General features: G+C 36.8%; 1 protein-coding gene across 1 annotated transcript in view; it reads right to left on the bottom strand.

Annotated features, from left to right (window-relative positions):
• LOC124554920 (tyrosine-protein phosphatase 69D) overlaps positions 1-21,234 on the bottom strand; it is a 407,323-nt gene that overhangs the window by 61,968 nt on the left and 324,121 nt on the right. The window contains exons 19-22 of the mRNA XM_047128610.1: positions 19,784-19,919; positions 14,888-15,037; positions 14,638-14,808; positions 2,648-2,764 (exon numbers count right to left, since the gene is read on the bottom strand). Coding sequence (XP_046984566.1) covers positions 2,648-2,764; positions 14,638-14,808; positions 14,888-15,037; positions 19,784-19,919 — 574 coding nt within the window. The remainder of the gene's footprint in view (positions 1-2,647; positions 2,765-14,637; positions 14,809-14,887; positions 15,038-19,783; positions 19,920-21,234) is intronic.

Genomic DNA, 21,234 nt, shown 5'->3' with positions numbered 1-21,234 from the left:
TTGGTCAAAAGGCCTTCATCAAAAATGGAAAGCACGCACACATTCAAACAAGCATAACACATATGTACACGACCATTACAGAGGCCAGAGAGACTGTGTGTGTGTGTGTGTGTGTGTGTGTGTGTGTGTGTGAGTGGGTGGGTGGGTGGGGGGGGGGGTGGATGCACACGAGTGCGTGTGCACGTGTGCGCGCTTTCAGTTTGTGAAGAAGGACTTTTAGCTGAAAGCTTAAATGTTTAGTACTCTTTTTCATTGTGCCTGCCTGCGACCCAACACTCCTATGTGGTGAGTAGCTACCTATTCTCCTCATAATGTTGTTGTTATTCCATCCTGGACCTTTCAATTTTTAAAAATATCTTCAGCAACATAGGAAATTAATAAAAGCATTAATTCTTGAGGTGACAAGCTAGAACATAATGTTGTAAAGCTGAAAAAAGACTGCAACAACAAGGTTCAAGTGATAGGGACTTAACATAATGAGAACATGAGCGAGTTTGACAACAATTATATTCACATGCACATAGTAAGTGCACATTAAATCCTACCTATAACACAGGTTACTGCAGATGGAGATGCAATGTGTGACAGAGTATCAAGATCTGGAAGCCAAAAATACTGAAGGGAAGTCAGAAGTTAAGTGAAATATAGAGCATCATGTCAGTGAATTGGATTTTGGGTTACATATTGCTGCTCTTCAAGATAAATTTTCTCCCCCCAAAAGAACACTGACTCAATTATTCAAAAATTGTACTACTACAATTCTCATACCTGGTCAATTATCTGACACTTATGGATTGTGATACTTTGTGCACTTCACATTGTTACATTACACAATTTCAGAAAAATCATTTTAATCAATTCAGTTGCAGATAGGGACATATTTGCACTGAATTTACAGGGAGATGGAGTTCACTATTACGCAATGAATCATTCACTCCGTAGCTGTGTACACTGTTATGAAACTAGCTAGCAAATAAAAACAGTCCGTTAGACTGGCTCTCTCACCTGCACCCTCATTTTCTTCTGAACTGTTACTGTAAACAAGAATCTGATGGCCTTCTTGTATACTTAGACAGTTCCTCTGTCATCATCATCATCATCATCATCATCGTCATCAGGATTTCCTTCCAGCGAGCAGAGTAGGAACTTGGTGAACAATATGCCTCCATTGATTTCTGTCCTGGTATAGTTTTCCCCTCTCCACTACATTCCATGTTACTCCTCTCCTCTTGAGATCTTCCTTAACCTAGTCTGTCCATCACTTTCTAGGCCACTCAGCTGGTCTTCTTCCTGGTACCTCCATCTCTAAATACTGGTGTGGAGTTCGAGTCGGGTGCATTCGCTTCGCATGACCAAACCACTTCAATCTCAAAGCACTCATCCTCTCCTCTGTAGTCAGTGTCACCTGCAGGTCTCTCCTTACATAATCATTCCTGACTCTGTCTCTCCTAGTTTTTTGTAGAGCTGACCTAAGGAACTTCATTTCACATGCTTGTATTTGACTCTCTTCTCTCTTATTTATGGCAGAGGCGTTTAGAATATACATCATGATTGGCAAGAGGTAAGTTTTGTACATGGTCTGTTTGGCTCTTAAAGGGACTTCCTTCTCCCAGTTTAGATTTCGTACTTGGTGGAAGAAGCACATCAAATGGTACCATGATAATGTTACAGCCACTCTTCATCCCAGACATCAATCCATGTGGTGTTCTGGAGTTTCCAAGATATTTATTCATAATGGTATCAACAACTCACTTTTAACATGATATACTATCACACAGAACTATGAAGAGTTTTATAGTTTGGCTGTTTCTGAAATATACCCCCTACCCCTTTTTGGGGGAGGTAAGTATTTCCTCTTGCAGCATGAGTAAATTGCATCCCTTACCAGTGACAGGAGGGAGAGAACTGCATACAATATCTGTCAGTTCTCTATTTTACTTGTCAGAGTGTTTCTCATGCCATGTGTTGTGGGGAACATATTGCAGACCTCACATTACGTACGGTTACCAACCCACGACCTCACATTACGTATGGTTACCAACCCACAATTATAAAAGGAGGCTGCGCAAAAAGAGGACACTTTTTTTAAAAAAGGCCTGAAAATTTACTTTAGAATGAATAAATTGCTTATATTTTTACACATGGGGATAATAAACATGTTTTAAGCTCGATATGGGGGCTCGGTGACTCGGTGATAAAGTGCCAGACTACAAATCCAAAGTTCTTGGTCTCAATTCCTGGTCAATCCTAAAATTTTTATCTGTTACTTAGCTCTTCCTTCACCTTTAGCAAAGTTTGTCCATATGAAAAATGCTGAGTCACACTGTGGTTTGGAATCCATGTTAAACTGTTGGTCCTCCTATAGTTGTCTGGGTAAGTCAGTTTATTGGTAGGAGGAAGGCAACAGAATACCACACTGATACGGATTTCATCTGACACCTTTCAGTCTTGTTTATATTCCTCTCAATGACTCGGCACCTCAACTATTTAGAGAGTTGTTATTTTCACTCCTTAAATTATTTATATTCCACCAAGAACTTTTCACACTGTATGAATAGTCCTTTTCTTTGATTAAATTAGTTTTGAGGCTCCAATTTTACCTATCAGATGTGATACAAATAATAAAAGAAATAGAAATTATACTCACATCAGAAAGCATGACCAGTGTACTGACGTTCTGTTCCAGGATCATTCGCCAGAAATCAGGTATAGTTACTTCCAATGGATCTTGTGTTATGATGAAACACTCAGAGTTGTCGTAGCCCTAGAACAAGGGGTGAAAAATTGAAATTTCCATAACTGAAAATCATCATATAAATTTCTATTTACACTAAAGTGCAACAGTTTTTTCCCTTTATTTCCCGTTATACAAAAGTTACTGCAATTAATCAAATCAAATGAAATTCTAAAAAGGGAATGTGAGTAACCATAATTTTCACATAAAAGAATAGAGGAACACTCTTTCAGGCTAGATAATGGCCTATAGAGAGTGTTTACAAATCTGGAAACAGTAATAACTGTGAAATATTCAGATACTGATGAAGATTATTTCTTAGCAAAACCCTTTGTTGTCACTCCTGAGTAGCAGCAAATAAAACTGTAGGATAGATATGAAGCTGGTAATTATCTTCACATTCTCACTTTTCTATATTAGTGCCATCTCATTGTACTTGTCTGCCTGTGTAATTTTCTAATGTTGTTCATCATGGGTCTCAATGTTAATAGAACATTAAAAAGTACTCTTCCTTACTTCTTATGTGCATTCTATTTCCTTCCTTTTTAGTGCATTCAAAATGTGTAGCCTTACAGAAGTTCATCATGTACAATTCAAGTACAAAATTAAACCTTTGTTCTGAAGTAGAATTTTATAGTAATTTACACATTCTGTACTATACAGTGTGATTCTGTGATTTACAAAATTTCAGGGATGATGGAAAAGTGTAAAAGTATCAATCTGAGGTAAGGGACACTGGTCTGGAAATGAGATCTAGTCAAAAGTTCTAAGTAAAAATTGTTCTGATACTTATGACTGTGGAATGTATGTACTGGAACCGTTATTGCTAAGATTGTAGGGTAGACGACTTCCAGAGGTGATTGCATGGACCAAAACACGAAACAAAATGCCTAGTTAACTTGAGCTCTAAAATGCATGCTTTAAGAGTTATGAGCCCATGCTTATCTTCAATATCGTGAAACACGTTCCTGTATTTTTGGAGGAAGTATTATTGACCAAAACAAGAAAAAATATCCATAAACATAGGCTCTAAAATGCATACCTTAAGAGCTATGGGCACTTGTTATTTAGAAGGCTTGTTTCACTGTAGTGAAGATGAACAAGTATTCATAATTTATAAGGTATGCGTTTTAGAGCCCAAACTTACTAGACAGTTGTTGTCTTGTTTCAGTCCAGACTACCACCTGTGAAAGTTGCCTACCCTACAATCTTAGCAACAACAGTGCCTTTAAATGCATTCCACTTCCATAGGTATCATAACTTTTAACTATTGACCTGGTCATTTCCAGACCAGGATCCCCTGCCTCAAAGTGACATCCTTACACTTCTCTATCATCCCTGTATATTTGTAACATTATCACGGAATCACCCTGTATAAGGGAAATATAATGCTTCTGCTTCTGGTGCTTCCCACAGCATATGTAGGAAGCATGGCAGGATTTTATTAGACAATATGGTCAAATAAACTCAATATGATGAACATAAATATCAGACCAGATACAATATCTAATTTATTGTTACATTAAGGTTACCACATAGTTCTGAAAACTACTGCCAACAGCTATGTCCATAATAAAAATGTTACAATGTAAAAGAGATATGTCCTGGGAAAGAAGGTTATAAAAATGTAGACTGAGAATCTACTTCTGCCATTTCACAGTGAAGAAAGTTTAAGGATATAATTTAAGGAATTTGTAGATATTGTTGACATAGTTCCTCAGTTTTCACAAGTAAAGGTAAAAGATGTATTTATGTAACCTCAAATTAAATAGACTTTATAAAGATCACTGTAATTTTTTAGGCTAATCCCCACATTAAAAGATTCCTACAAAAAACTGTCATCACAAGTTTACTGGAAACATCCAAGGAAAAAGCACTGCTTCCAGTTACATGGAAATATAAAATCACATGATCAAATTTGGGATTCAACATGTATCTGAAACACCTCTCCAGAGAGGTGCAGGGATATATCGCACATGAGCTGGGAGGATCTTGCTATTACATGGGTAATGATAATGGGTGTTTACAATGTTGACTAAATACTTCAAGTATTACTCACAGTAGAAAAAGGTACTATAAAAAGTGAAATAAATCCCGTAACTTCCCCAAAAAAAGTGTTCATTCTTTCTTCTCTCCCATCCCCCAATTTGAATTCATCTGCAGATCATAATCCATACAATGTAAATTGTTTCGTGGGTTAATAAAGAAATCAAATCAAATCAATCTTTGAAATTAATTCTTTTGAATGTTGGACCAAATTTCATCTTCAAACGCTTCCTTGCATTTAGCACGTTTTCACAAAAGAACATATCTTGGAACAGGCAGAAATGAAAGAAATAGAAATTAATCTCTAACTTGGAGCTAGAGCTCCTTTTTCACCAAGAGGAGATAACAATTAAAATTCATGCTAAGTTATAGAACAGGAGACTAAAAAAGGCGCAAGAAAGAAATTTGAAATAACTTCTTCAGTTAGTGCATTTATTATTTTATTTTTCATATTCTCTACCTGTCTCTTTCTCCTACTTAAAACACCACAATGTAAGACCTTCAAGACTTATTTCTTCATTTGTGTGTTTGTCAGATTTGCTTCAGCCATTCCAAGTAATAATATCAATCCATGTAACATATAATGTCAGATTACTTTTGAATTATACAGAATGGTAGGAAATTTCAAACTGATTTGAAGACAGTAGTCTACCTGCTACAAGAATTTGATTTCTCTTTACTTATTTACTTAAAAAATAAGGCACACATGCAACATTTTTAATATTGCAACACATTATCCGATTTTCAGTGCCCTAAATCATAGCTGACCCTACTAGTTCTCTCATTACTTTTCCTGTAGCTATATCAGAACACATACATTGTCCACAACTGACTAATCATTGCAGAAGCCTATCTAATAGCACTTCAAGGTCCTGTACTTCACCATTTGTTAAGTATGAAATCTATTTATGTAGTCTACCTCTTCTTCATACTTTAACAATTGATAATGGAGTGTCACTTTCCCCTCTCAGTATTATGGAATGGAGGTGCAGTGGAAACAATTAGCACCATCCATAAGAAACCTTGCCTTGGGTTCAGCTCCAACAAATCACTATGTCAACAACATTTTTGTTATCTATACCACTGGATACGAAAACCAGCAAGTCACTTGGCAATGGCCATGTAGTACTTGTCCAAAAGCCCCTGGGAATTTAACCAATTGGTAGCTGGAAGCCTGAAAAGGTGTTACTGATTCATATCGCCACAAGACCATGCACTAATATACATTGGTGTCAAAAATTAAAGCAACAAATTGAAATTTTCCAAGGTTGCTTTTATTTTGCCACAAAACAGTATAAACAGGTGACAGTAATGTAGAAACAATGTAAAGAATACAGAACATAGACAAATGCAAAATGGTAGATAAAAAAGTTCTTCATTTTTTCCAACTTAACAGATTTGCACACAGATTCCGACGACTGGTGACTGTGCTCAGTATGAGCTGTGACCACCTCTGGCAGTAATACAGGCCTGACAATGATGCGGCAAGCTGTGAATTATTTAATCAGTCTCATATTGAGGCAATAATGCTCATTCTTCTTGCAGAGCTGCTCAAAGTCTAGAAGAGTTGTTGGTGGATGCTGACATGATGCAAACAATCTCCCTAGTGTAATTCAGACATGCTCTATGGGATTCAAATTGGGAGAGTGAGTATGCAATGCCATGCATGCAATATCTTCCATTTCCAAGAAAACATCAGCCACCTGTGCTCTATGAAGTCGAGCATTATCGTCCATCAATATGAAGTCGGGCACACAGCATAATAGCAGTCTGTTGCTTTAATTTTGGATGCCAGTGTATGATGTTTGAATATTATCTTGATGAACGAACTTTGTCTAGTATATATTTTCAAAAACATTTTGGGAAAACAGTGATCAATTTCGCAACTGTACTCAGGAGAACTGGAGGCTCCAGCAGGATGATACAGGTTCCCCACATTTATTTAACTTGGTGCTGGAATGGGTTGCCGGATATGCAGATAAGCAACAGAAGAATGGTGTAGAATTGAATGGTCACTGTAAGTAGCAAACTTACATGGGTGACAACATTGTAATAATCCAAGTTAATGACAACCTGAAACATGACAGAAGGCATTTGAATTCCATCAGATGAAATTCTAGACCTCATGAAACAATCTACAACAGGCTGATGCCAGCTACAGAGGTATATAGTAATGCACATGTTATAAAACTCTTCTTGATAATGAGAATGCTGTGTGTTTTCCCCCAATTGCACGGAATGCTCTATTGCTACAGTGACCATGATGAACAACTGCTGCAAGAGGTACAACGTAATTATGGTTCCTATACTACTTTTAACCAAATTTAGTATATTTTCAAAACAAACAAAAATTCAGGACAAATAAGTAAAAATCTGGACACAACACAATTACCATCATCATAGTTTCAATAATAATTTATTTTCACAAAATCAAAGAAAAAAATGATGAGAGGTTAACAGCAGTAGTATATATACAATTTGGATGTAAATATAAACATAAATTTCACATACTTTGCATTGAAGAAGATGGTAAAGATTCGCTGCTACTTGAGTAGTATTTCTAGTGCTGCATATTCGCTCTAGAAGTCTATTTTTGTTAAGTATCAAATCAGAGAAGCCAATACAAGAGAAGTTAACAAATGTCATTTTTATCTTTGTTAGAGCTTTTACTGTTTCTAACTTGAGTCTGTGAGTGTGTTTTTTCCATCTGTCCACAAAGCTTTAATTATTAAAAACAATCTTTTGATAGATACCTTAGAACCTGGAATAGCTAGTGAAAGTTCAACGAAGCTTTTAATATGTTTTCGACACACAGTAGTTCACTGTGAAAATGAGAGAAAATTTCCTGCCATTTTTCACTGACACTACAATCAGGTTATGATCCAGTCTAGCAGTTTACCTTCACAGTGTTTTCTTACAGAATACTGATCAAAGTAGTCCTCCATTGTCCACAGCAAATCACACTAACCCAGCTGATGCTTTTATTCTGGGCACTTCACTCTACTGGCTAAAGAGGTTCAAGAAATGGTTCACACAATTCATGAATATCTCCAATGCAGGTGCACAGAATGGTGTGATACCATTAAACTGACCTAGTGTCACTAGCCCATTTTATGGGGTCTAATTTGTTCAGCAAATCATTCATTTTGTTTGCAACTTCAAATATAGTTACATCTTCTCTTTCAGTGCACCGAATACTGTTGGAGAATATACTTAACTGGCTTGAAAGTGAGCAAATTTTCAAAAACATTCTTCAGGGTGATATGGTAGGGTCCTGAAATTGTAGTATCTGTTTTTGGATAAATCAGCAGCTATTTTGGGCAAAATTAGTATCTATTGGTGGACGCTTTTTTCTGAAATGGTCTTTGCTTTTCATATTCTTTTGGCTCCATTTAAGCTTTCAACAACTGATTGTTTCTGTTGGGAAGCAGCATTTTTGGCTCAGCCTGGTCAAAACATGCTGACCAGTTTTGTTTTCCAGTCACTGTAAGTGCAGACATTATTCATGTGACAGCCAGCTGCGACCATAATCAAATGAGAATTTTTACTACATGAGGCATGAGGAGTAGTGCAGGGCACAAATCCCATCACCCTCTCGCAGGGCAGTTGGCCTACACAAATGTTCTATGTTTCTGTGAAGGCAGAACTGACACATGATCATAGTCATTGATGATTTCTTCTGGGATTGTGCAAGTCATGCTTGAAATGAGAAAAGAAAACAATGAGTGATGCAAAACTCAAGGTGAAATAGAACACACAAAGTACTTGGTAATGGCTAATGAGCAATTGCTTGTTGATGCTGGCAAAGCCATAAATCAGGTAGTTCATGTCCAACCTCTACTAGTATCTTTCGTAACCATAGTTAAAACCATCCCTCCCTCCCCCAACTTAAAACTGTTACTTTTCCAACACACTAACAGACAGATCAGAATAACAAAATGATAGGCAGCTAATTGTTTACACGACAGCTACCATAGCAACAAGCAACCAAAGAATAAGCTGGGTTGTGGCATCTGTTTTTTCTTCATTGTCATATCATTCTGTGGATAACAATTGCAGCTGCTAATGTAACTTTTGTGATTAGTTTTCATATGTGCTTTGTTTCTTTTTGCTATTTTTTTTATAATACACAAAAGAATGTCTCCAGCTAACCGTGGAGGCAAGTAATAAAGTGGTAAGGCCATTCAATGAAAACTCGTCGCTGCAAATTCACAGAGAACACTGGAAGGCCTTTAGTACTGAAACACACAGCTGCTGCTGCCTTTGGCAAATTTGGCTTGTGGGGTAACAACAAACTGCCAACAATGTTCTTTTCTGTGTCTAGTTGTCAATCAAGTTGTTATTTTGATCCAGGTATAGGTCCAAATTCTGAGTACAGGGCACATATGTTACAAACCATTCAATGGCCCCTAACTGACATGGTGCCAGAGCATAACATCGGACCGCACTGATACGTCGTTGCATTCAGGCATAGGTATGATCTTTATTTTGCATTCTTAAGAATATTTATTTCCAAATTAGAGTTCGCCAGATGTTCTGCAATACCAATGGCCAAAAATTGGTTACCTTTTCATATTGATGTGCAGAGAATAAAAGGTATTTCAGACTATCTCTGATAAAATACTTCATCTGGATACAATTCTACATCCACTTAGATACTCCACAAGCCACCATACAATGCATAGTGGAGCAAGCCCTGTACCACTACTAGTCTCTTTTTGCCTCCGTATGAGCCCTAATTTCTTGTATCTTATCTTCGTGGTCCTTACGCACAATATACATTGGCGGCAGTAAAATTGTTTGGCAGTCGGCTTCAAATGCTCGTTCTCTAAATCTTCTCAATAGTGTTTCTCAAAAAGAACATTGCCTTCCTTTCAGGAATTCCAATTTGAGTTCCCGAAGCACCTCCGCAACACTTACACATTGTTCGAACCCAATGGTAACAAATCTAGCAGCCCGAATTGCTTCGTGTCTTCCTTTAATCCTAGGTGGTACGGATCCCAAACCCTGGAGCAGTACTCAAAAATAGGTTGCACCAATGTCCTATATGTGATCCCCTTTACAGTTAAATCACTCTTACCTTAAATTCACCCAATAAACCAAAGTCAACCGTTCACCTTCCCTACCACAGTTCTCACACGCTCATTCCATTTCATATGGCTTTGCAATGTTACGCTCAGATATTTAAACGACTTGACTATGTCAAGCATGACACTAATAATACTGTGTCCAAACGTTACTGGTTTGTTCTTTCTACTCATCCACATTACCTTAGATTTTTCTACATTTAGAGCTAGCTGCCACTCATCACGCCAACTAGAAATTTTGTCTAAGTTATCTCGTATCTACCTGCAGTAACAACTTCGACACCTTGCCATGCGCCACGGCATCATCAGCAAACAACTGCAGATTGCTGCTCACCCTGTTCACCACATCATTTATGTATATACAGAGCAGGAGCAGTCCTATCGCACTTCCATGGGGCACTCTTCACAATATCCTCGTCTCTGACGGACACTTGCTGTCGAGGACAACGTACTGGATTCTATTACTTAAGAAGTCTTCGAGTCACTCACATACCTCTGAACTTATTCCATATAGTTGCACCTTCATTAACAGCCTGCAATGGGGCACCGTGTCAAATGCTTTGCTGAAATCTATAAATATGGAATCTGCTATGAATTCCCCATGAAACAGTATTTATTACATAAATTCACGTTTTCATATTTTGAGGCACAATACACATCTATATTCAAATTCACTGCAAATGCAAATTTTTCTGGTCACTAGTGATAGTACACTTCTTAAGGGACAGGAAGCAGGATTTTAAAGCTTGGAAAACAGCAATGACTCTTTCAACAACTGGTAGAAAGATAACCATCTAGTTTTACTAAGACCTAAAATTTCTTGTATTCTACTTCAGGTAAACTCACAGAATAATTTTAGTTTTTTTTAACATGTGGTGCATAAATATGGAAATGTTGGTAAAGTTTACCAATGATGAGCTGTATGTCAATGGGTAAGCTGTCTGCATCAATTTGGTCAGCACTGTGCACAATATAAGCAGAACATTCTACACCTACCACATTATTTTCATTATTTTCTTACTACTTAAAATAAAGACTGTTTTTAATTTTCCTTTTCTTTCCTCCTCAATTGGTATTTGTGCTGTTACCGACAATGTTTACAAACTTTTTCTCAAGATAGAACTTTTCCACGCGTCTAAGGCAAATGAAGTCAAATGCTCGGAACTATTATTAACTGAAATAAACTGTACTTATTTCAGTTCCTTTGTTATTTGTTCCATAACAAAGGGTGCCATAATGTCTGTGAGCAGAACAACTTCTAATTGAATAGTACTTTAATTATGTCTGTGATGCAGTCCATGACTCAGATTGTGCCTCACTGTGTGGCAGGCAAATATAGCTTCTTGTACCTAAAGTTGCTTATTCATGCCCCACACTGCCTTCACCAATTATGAGTTATCGGTTTTCGGTCTTAGAGAATTAATCTGGTGCAAAGCTTCACGTTTGTTTGATTTCCTCAGAGTTCTTATCTTAAGAAATACAGCAATCACACCTCTTTTCATGTACTTTTATTTATGTCAATATGACTTTTGCACTTTTGTCCATCTTCCATTGATGCAATACATATTTAAATCTTCAGTTAGGAGATCATTAAAAACACTGACTGCAATTTGGATGCTGCAGCTGCCTTTCAATTCTGCTCCAATGCAAACAAACACCAGTCAGCAACATGGCCAATACAGCACTGTTTTTGGGCAACATTCAAAGCAAAAGTATTTGTGGCACGATTATGCACGCAAAAACTGCAGCAACAACATGTAGAATAGAAACGCTGCTGCAGCATCTAAATTGCAGGCTTTTTACGCTTTGCTAATTGAATATTTAAATATGTATTACATCAACTGGAAAGGGACAAAAGTGCGAAACACTAATAAAAATACATAAAAATGTGACTGGTTGCTGTATTTCTTAAAATAATATAATCCACAGGCACGATTGCTCAACAACCAGTAGAAAAGATAAATTAATGTTCATGCGAGTTACTACGTTGGTGTGTCCTCGGCATCCGATGATAAATTTTATGCTACAAACTGTATACTCAACATGCTCACTGTACTCTTTCATAAACAGTAATTCTTGCAGAATATTACTTTTTAGTTTGCACACGTGTTTTCCCATGATTAATAGACGCAACATTACGGTAAAGATTACCAAAGTTATGTTAACAGAATCTTCCGTCAGTTCTTGGTAGAACAACATTATAACAAATGAAAAGCACCAGTTTGCTTTTTGTTCTAAAATATTACTTTTATTGTGTTAACTGGTTTTTGGCTTACATGACCATCTTCAGACTGATGGCCTTGTAAGCCAAAAGCTGGTTAACACAATAAAAGTAATATTGTAGAACAAAAGCAAACTGGTGCTTTTCATTCATTACCAAAGTCACTACTGTAGGTACTAGAAACCTTAAACTACATTACAGTAATACAACACACTGAAGTTAGAAGATGTACAATTGTTTATAAGAGCACAGTACCACCGAGTTTCTGACAGAATTACAAAATTATATCAAAAATTCAAGAATAATATAATAATTCCAATCCCAAAGAAAGCAGGTGTTGACAGATGTGAAAATTACCGAACTATCAGTTTAGTAAGTCACAGCTGCAAAATACTAACGCGAATTATTCACAGACGAATGGAAAAACTGGTAGAAGCCGACCTCGGCGAAGATCAGTTTGGATTCCGCCGAAATGCTGGAACACGTGAGGCAATACTGACCCTACGACTTATCTTAGAAAATAGATTAAGGAAAGGCAAACCTACATTTCTAGCATTTGTAGACTTAGAGAAAGTTTTTGACAATGTTGACTGGAAATTCTAAAGGTGGCAGGGGTAAAATACAGGGAGTGAAAGGCTATTTACAATTTGTACAGAAACCAGATGGTAGTTATAAGAGTTGAGGGGCATGAAAGGGAAGCAGTGGTTGGGAAAGGAGTGAGACAGGGTTGTAGCCTATCCCCGATGTTATTCAATCTGTATATTGAGCAAGCGGTAAAGGAAACAAAAGAAAAATTCAGAGTAGGAATTAAAGTCCATGGAGAAGAAATAAAAACTTTGAGGTTCGTCGATGACATTGTAATTCTGTCAGAGACAGCAAAGGACTTGGAAGAGCAGTTGAATGGAATGGACAGTGTCTTGAAAGGAGGATATAAGATGAACATCAACAAAAGCAAAACAAGGATAATGGAATGTAGACGAATTAAGTCGGGTGATGCTGAGGGAATTAGATTAGGAAATGAGACACTTAAAGTAGTAAAGGAAGTTTGCCATTTGGGGAGCAAAATAACTGATGATGGTCGAAGCAGAGAGGATTTAAAATGTAGACTGGCAATGGCAAGGAAAGCGTTTCTGAAGAAGAGAAATTTGTTAACATCGAGTATAGATTTAAGTGTCAGGAAGTCGTTTCTGAAAGTATTTGTATGGAGTGTAGCCATGTATGGAAGTGAAACATGGACAATAAATAGTTTGGACAAGAAAAGAATAGAAGCTTTCAAAATGTGGTGCTACAGAAGAATGCTGAAGATTAGATGGGTAGATCACGTAACTAATGAGGAGGTGTTGAATAGAATTGGGGAGAATAGGAGTTTGTGGCACAACTTGACTAGAAGAAGGGATCGGTTGGTAGGATATGTTCTGAGGCATCGAGGGATCACAAATTTAGCATTGGAGGGCAGCGTGGAGGGTAAAAATTGTAGAGGGAGACCAAGAGATGAATACACTAAGCAGATTCAGAAGGGTGTAGGTTGCAGTAAGTACTGTGAGATGATGAAGCTTGCACAGGATAGAGTAGCATGGACAGCTGCATCAAACCAGTCTCAGGGCTGAAGACAACAACAACATCAAAATTGACAACCGATGTAGTTACGTTAGAACCACACAAGTTTCCCATCAAGTCTAGTCATTTTCCTATGCTGGTCAATATCAGTACAATTTCTATTCCATAATCACATACTTCAATACATGTCACTTCAGCATTCAGGGATTCTTCCTTGGTGAAACAACTTCACAAACCGGAACTCAGTATTTATACTTTCTTTTTTCATCGCTGTGCAATAGGGGCGGGGGGATCACTCTGATCAAAACTCTGACTTTGAATATGATCAAAATTTCTTAAGGTTTTTCTTCAGTTTTGTAGAAAGAATTTTACTTTTAGCTCCACTGAATATTTCTCTCTGGTCCCTAGGTTGGCTAATTTTGCTTTTCTTTGTATGCAAGGCATTTACACCCTTCACATTTGTTATGAGGTTCTCTCTGCTTTCATAGTAACTTTATGAGATGGATATTAACGTGGCAGATCCCTCAGAATTTTGCTTGCAACATACGTACTTCAAGTGTACTGTGTAATACTCCTGAATTTTATTCACTAATACTTCACATTTTCAGCTCGATACACAATTCGGGATGGAAGAATATATGGAAAACAATAAAAAGGCAAATGAAACCCAGACACTATATATCTCGAAGGTGTACGCAGAATGCTTTGAGCTGAAGGTGTGATGGGTGTATCGGATAAATAATATCACAATAAAGACACGAATTTTGATATGGTAAATAAATAATACGAAAGAAATTATTTTTTTTTTTTTTTTTTTGAGAATTACTTGTTTCTTGTCTTGCAGAGTCTAAGAAACTGATTACATCTACTCTTAACACTTTGAACATATGGAATAATAAGTGCGTGTGTTCCAATGAAACTTACAAGATATACGCAATGGCAAATTACAACAAAAGAAGCTACAGTAATTACAAAATAAACATAAGACTTACCTCAATAAAAGAGGCATTTATGTAGGTAGTATGTTCTCGACCTGGTATAGGTGTCAGGATCACACGATTTCTGTCATATGGAATCACCATCTCATTACGATTCTTTGCTCTATTTTCACTCCCACCACCAACAGAAAATGATTTACGGTCCTCTAGAACTCTGTTTATTTTCTGTGGGAGAATTTATACAACATAAGAAATAAGTTCATATTTTCTAGAGCTTCTATACAATAAATGTATAACAACTTACTTCAAAATCTTCTTCCATTCTACACCTATCTTTCCCATTTTCTTTCTGGCGTAATTTTTCTATTGCACTTCTGAGTTCAGAGACTTCCAGCTCTGTATCACCAAACTGTGCCACTTCCATCAGCGCCCGGTAAATGAAAATATATTGTTTCTAGAAATGATTTAGGTAATTAGTCTGTAAGTTAAGACTGATTGTAAAATTAAAACTTATGTCTATGAAGAAATGAGAAATGAACATTTTTGGATAAATCAAAAAGTCTATTTGTGGAAGTTTAGTCACACTTCCACAAACTGAACAACTACTTAAAAAATTCTTGTATATTCACAATGAACATAAGCACTTTTGTGAAATTAAACATAAATATGATGATGCCCTTCAGAGAATATGGCACACCATATACAGCAGACAGAAACTGTCAGTACCTTCCTTCAAATACAAAAAACAGACATGGAAGAAGTGTGATTCCCTTACCTAAAAATGAATTGGAAAGTTAATCTACATGATATCTGAACAGACATAATCATCAAAAATATTGTTAACGACAGTTTCCTGAATGAATCAGTGTTATATGAGTCCAGAATTTGCAGATCAAATTTTCTGTGCAAATTATAATTCAGTATATTTCTATCTTTAATGTAATATTCCAGTTTCCATACCTATTATTTCCCTTTCTCAATGCGGTTATCAGACATAGTATACTTAATTGTTCCTTACATCAAAATGTTCATTACTAGTAGAAAGCATTATCTCAAAAACTAGAATCAGGCTGACAGAACATGAATACCCCCCTAAGAACAAACATGTGGGTGCACCTATTATGGTAGCATGTAATAACATGTTTATCAAGAATAATTTCCAGTGACAGTAACTGATCTGGACATCTTTCTTTTCCTAACTAATTATTATACCAGAGCCATGTAAACTGTAAGATTATACAAACTTGTAATGAATATGCTATACCTTAGAAGTCCAGGCATAATACCTTTGTTATGTTAGAAATTTTGATAATTTACTGTTGACAACTTGTGTGTGTGTGTGTGTGTGTGTGTGTGTGTGTGTGTAGGTGTGGGGTGGGGGGAGATTGGTTGGGGACTCAGGGGAGGACAGTGCATGCGCAGTGCGACCACCAGCGCGCGCGCGGGCGTACATGCGAGCGCGTGCGCACGCACCCGCGCGTACATGCACGCGCGCGCGGACATACACAGTGCCAAAGTACCACATTTTCTTTACTGGATTCATATATTTCATAAGACATTATATCAAAAATACGTACAGGGAAACAGAAATAAACACTTATTAAAACAATGCTCTTCTTATGTACAGTGAGAGTTTGATATATTCCTGGCCTTTTTCTCATGTATGTATCAGATCTAAAACTTAATACTAACTTCGACAATTTCTCTTGCACATACAAATGCATGCATGCGTACACATATCAACAGCACAATTCTTCACTGCTCACAGGGTATATGCAGACGCTTTTACGTGGCGGTCTTAAATAGGGTGTGTTTTGATGTATGGTTGCTTAAGATACCAGTGGAGATTGGGCCTGAACTACCACGTTAGTGACACTGCCAACCTCAGCTAACAGCTGTGCTCTAGCCGTTACCAAATGATTTATGTGCTCTGCTTTGCACTGAATGGATGTAGACTGCCAGCCCAGTGAGAGGGAGGTATGGCTTGCCCCCCCCCCCCCCCCCCCTTCCCCACCCCACTCTGCTCTTCTCCACTCGATAGCCAGAACTCTTCGTTTGTTTTATGTTCTTGGCTGACTGCCAGAAAAGTGCCAACTACAACATGAGTGCCAGTACAAGAAATAATAGAGCCTGTATAAATTATTCGAACACGTAATCTGCATTTTGTGAAGCAAATTTAATCAAATTACAAACATCTGAAACTAAAAGCATTGTACACACCAAAAGCAGCAACTCCATACAGCTTCAAAATAATTAGTAGGTGCGGTATTAGAAATCCATTTGTTGATTGTCCTTGTTGGCAAATAAATCTGTCACTCTTGAATTGAAATCTTCAATTTTACACACAACTGACTTTTCACTGGACAATATCCCTAAGGCACTCAGTCATTCTTCTTTCATGGTGTTTTGTAGAGATGTTTTAATTCCCTTGAGCATTGAAAAGCACTGCTAGCTTCTGATGTAGATATAGACATTGTGATTAGCAGCTTCAAAACTTTCAGAAACTGCTCTCAACTCAAGCTTAACATAGAAGACTTCAAGCTCACCCTTCAAAATTTTTTTCCAGAAATGTATGTGTGTCTGTAATTTCAATGTATCTGTCTGGAAAATTTGTGATGTACTTGTCAAACTGATTTACATAAAATAAGCTGGCTGCAATGCGATGTTCAGTGAACTGAAAACGTAATTTAGTTTCAGAAAGGATGGCATCGCACACTTCCAAAGCATCTCTTTTTATGCTCATCATAAATCCATGGCTTCTTGACTTGCTTTGTTTCGTCATTTTCAAAACTAATCTCATTAAGGATGCAGTCAATATCATCTCCGATGTTTTGCATTACTGCTTCAAAGTTCTGGATGTCTTGTTTTGCTCTGGACAGTTCGGTTATCTTCTTCTGAAACTGATTAGGAAGCAAGTCCACATGACGCATTATCTTATAGAAAAATGATAGCCACAAAATGAATTCATTATCTCGCAGTCTTTGTTTGTATGAACCAGCTTTTTCAATAGTGGGAGATAGTTTTCTGCTCTCACTTGTTTCAATGACTGCTAAGCAACATTTTTTATTTCTGTGGCGAGTTAGAAAAGAAAGAAGCAAAAATGATGTGGGCTTTGCAATTAACAGAGGCTGCCGTAGACATAAGAAGGTTGAACTGACGTGCATAACAATGGATGTATTTTACATTTGAGTATTTGTCATTAATTAATTGCTGAACCCCATTCAACTTCCCAGTCACAACGTTTGCGCCGTCATAACTCTGAGCTATTAGTTTGCCACTCTCAGTTATAGCATGAGCATTCTGTCTTTCCGGTTTAACAAAGTTCCAAAATCTTTCAACGTATTTCCCCTAAACGACATAACACAAAACAATAACCAACTGAAATTCGCAAGATATCTGTGGTTCCATTCACGATTTTTGCAACATAATAGGCATGTTTTATTTCTTTACGAACTTCATCATGGTAGACTTCCAACATGCATTGCAGTAGTTCGTTCTGAACAGTCTTGGAAATGCCTTTGAACACTGAAGCTTGACTGAGATGAACTTTAAGATCTTTATACCGTTCTGCACTGAACTGAATTAGCTCATGAAAAACCCCCTTATTTTGAGAGGCATCAGATTCATCGTGTCCTCTGTGAGCAAGTTCCAAAGCACCACAGAACTGAATACATTTTACAATTAAATTCAATATATATCTATTCTTTTCTACATGTTTCTTGTGGCTGTCAATTGTCTGTCTATATTGTGAATCTAATTTCTGCTGAATGATGGTTTTGTCTAGAAATTAAAGACTAAGCACATTATTCATGTATCACTTTGACATTTCATTTACTTTCTTTTTAGACCATATATGCCCAATATCAGTTATTCCGGTCTTACACCAGAGAACATCTCCACAAAATAACACAGACGGAAAACAAAAAATAGCATTACTTTCTTCACAGACACAAATCCAATTGTTCTTTTGGTAAATTTCTGGATTGAACTTATGGCATCAATTTTTTGTTTGCTGAGGCAGATTCAAATTCAAGAGTGGCCTATCTAATGTTTTTGTCTGAATTTCTTCACAGACAGTCCTGTCACTAAATAGTGTTTTTAATAGCTACCTTATTTTGTTATGTTTGCTATTTTCACAGTCAACTGAATTTTCACATACAGGTAACACTGTGCACACAGCTATATAGGTCAATTACCTGACCTCACAATAACTGCAACATGTTTGTAGAGAACTGTATTACACAAACATAACAAGTATAAACAGAAATACTACAGTGATGTTTGGCAAACAGATGCTCAATAGGTGGTGAATATGTTAGTTTTTTGTTCTGTACCAACAGCCCTGCTGCTGTGAAACATACCAATATTGAAATAATGCCTCTTGCTTTCAAAATCTAAGGGCATAATTATATTCAAGTTATATACAGCTATTTATAATGATATTTAAGTGTAATATTCCTGTATTTGATTTAATTAAGCATAACTTGCATTTACAAATGCATTAGCATTAACTTGCAGAAAGATTGCAAGACTGGATTACAAGAGGTTTGTGCCCCAATGTATTCTAGCATAATCGCTATATGGCATATTGTGCTTCTACAGGTTCTGCACTTTACTGCTCTCTGGCGGAAGGAATGTAAAGCTCTGAGTCACACCAGCTGTGGCTCCATCCTCACCATAAGGAACATGTAGAAACTGACGGCCCAGCCTTTCACACAGTGCTTAGGAGGACAGACGGTGCCAATCTGCAGTTGGCTCCAAGTTTCCGAAAACTACGACAAGAGCATGTGTGGCAAAACGCCCCTCTTCAAATCAGAAAATACATACTCCAAAACAATGTTTCATGTGCAATTCACATAGATTATCCTTTCTTTCTTTTTATACAAGTGGTGTCACAGCACAGTGACACTACCCCCGAAGCCTCCCCTGTTGGATTCACCGACAACAAAAATACAATTTTTAGTTGAAGGTTACAAGATATGAGAACAACTGAAAACTTATTTTCACTCCTATTCATTTAATTTAGGATGCCCTTTACATGATCAGACTTAATGCATAGCTACATCTCAGTTCAGTACACGGACAACCATATCCCATAACACTTTACTTCCTTCTTACATTCTTTATATATAACAGATATTCACACAAAAGTAGTCAGTACATTCATTTAAGAAAAATATATAGAATCATGATTTCTTACCAGTGACTGCACCAAGAAATTACGCTGATGCCTCAAGTCACAAACAGTATTAAATATTGCAACTTGTCCTTCCTCTTGCAACTGTAACAACAGGGAATCTAGAGCTACGAGAGTACCTGTACGACCAACACCGGCACTGCAAATTAAACATGAGAAATGCATTTTAGCTGCTTGCACTGCTTGGTGTTCAAATACTGTGGCAAAAATAGTATCTTCTGCTAAGAGGGCATAAAAAGAAAACTTATGAAAACGTTAGTGCCAAAGTATTAAATGTGAGGGGTAGTCCTAACATTTTTATTTTCATCTTTGAAAAATAAAGCTACATAATTAATTACTTGCACATGACAGCAGTCTTGGTACACACTGAAGTCCCTGAGTCACAGTACCTCAGCACACCACTAAGAGGAGCCAAACAAAATAGCACAGCCCACTTCCACTTTATTACAAGGCTGTGCTATTTTGTTTTAGCTTCCCTAGTGGCATGCTGCAGTACTGTGGCATGGGGATGTCAATATGTACCATCACTGCAGACATGAACAAACCAACAAAAATTGACCACGTAACTTTATTTTTCAATGTGATTATTAAAACTTGATGACTACCTCTCACAGTAACAACAGAATTTTATTTCAACTTTGTACTTGTTGCACATAACAACGTAGTATTTGTGGAGATTCTCTTTCTCAGTTATTTATGATAAATATTACATAGTGAGCATAAAAATAGGTAATGTGGTGACAGTTAATTTTTAACAAGAGTATTCAGTTTTCGCAGATGAAGGTTATATGTAATCAAGACCAGGCTTATACCACATTATGTTGTTGTTTTTACAATAAACATCTATTACATATTCAGAAATGATTGTTCCACAAGGCAATTTTTATTTTATTTGAAAAATCCAGTAATGTTAGAGGAGTGCGATATCAATGTAACTGTAAATGTTGGTATTCATTCCTATGCTAGTAACACAAAATCAAATCTAAAACCAGCACACTGTGATGTTTATTGTATGTATTTATACAAGTTATGCTTGAACTATGTACAATTTGACACGTTCCATATCCTTGCGATTCACTCTTCCAGGATCTACGGAACATGAAATAAATAAATAAGTATCACAGTTATGTTGTGAAGGTCTCCAAGATCTGCAGATGTGTATTATGTCTGGCTTCACACTGACAGCAATTTCTCAAAATCAAAATGACTGCTATTTAAAATAGATACTATCAATAACTTGTGAAGTACATTGCAGCTAGTGCACCTGGTTCTCTAGTACCTATATTTTCTATTGATGTCACAGAAGCAGGAAAAATAAATAATAATTAACATATTCCATTTGAAAATACTTCTACTACTTACACAATAATTTGTTATGAACATATCCATCACTATATGAGGCATTAATAGGAACTTAAAATTAGTGGATATAAATTTGCTTCAAATTTTTCTTT

Source organism: Schistocerca americana, chromosome X (genome assembly GCF_021461395.2).
Source record: "Schistocerca americana isolate TAMUIC-IGC-003095 chromosome X, iqSchAmer2.1, whole genome shotgun sequence".
NCBI lineage: Eukaryota > Metazoa > Arthropoda > Insecta > Orthoptera > Acrididae > Schistocerca > Schistocerca americana.
The sequence above is the reverse complement of the archived record's forward strand: the minus strand, read 5'-3'. Positions and strand labels throughout refer to the sequence as shown.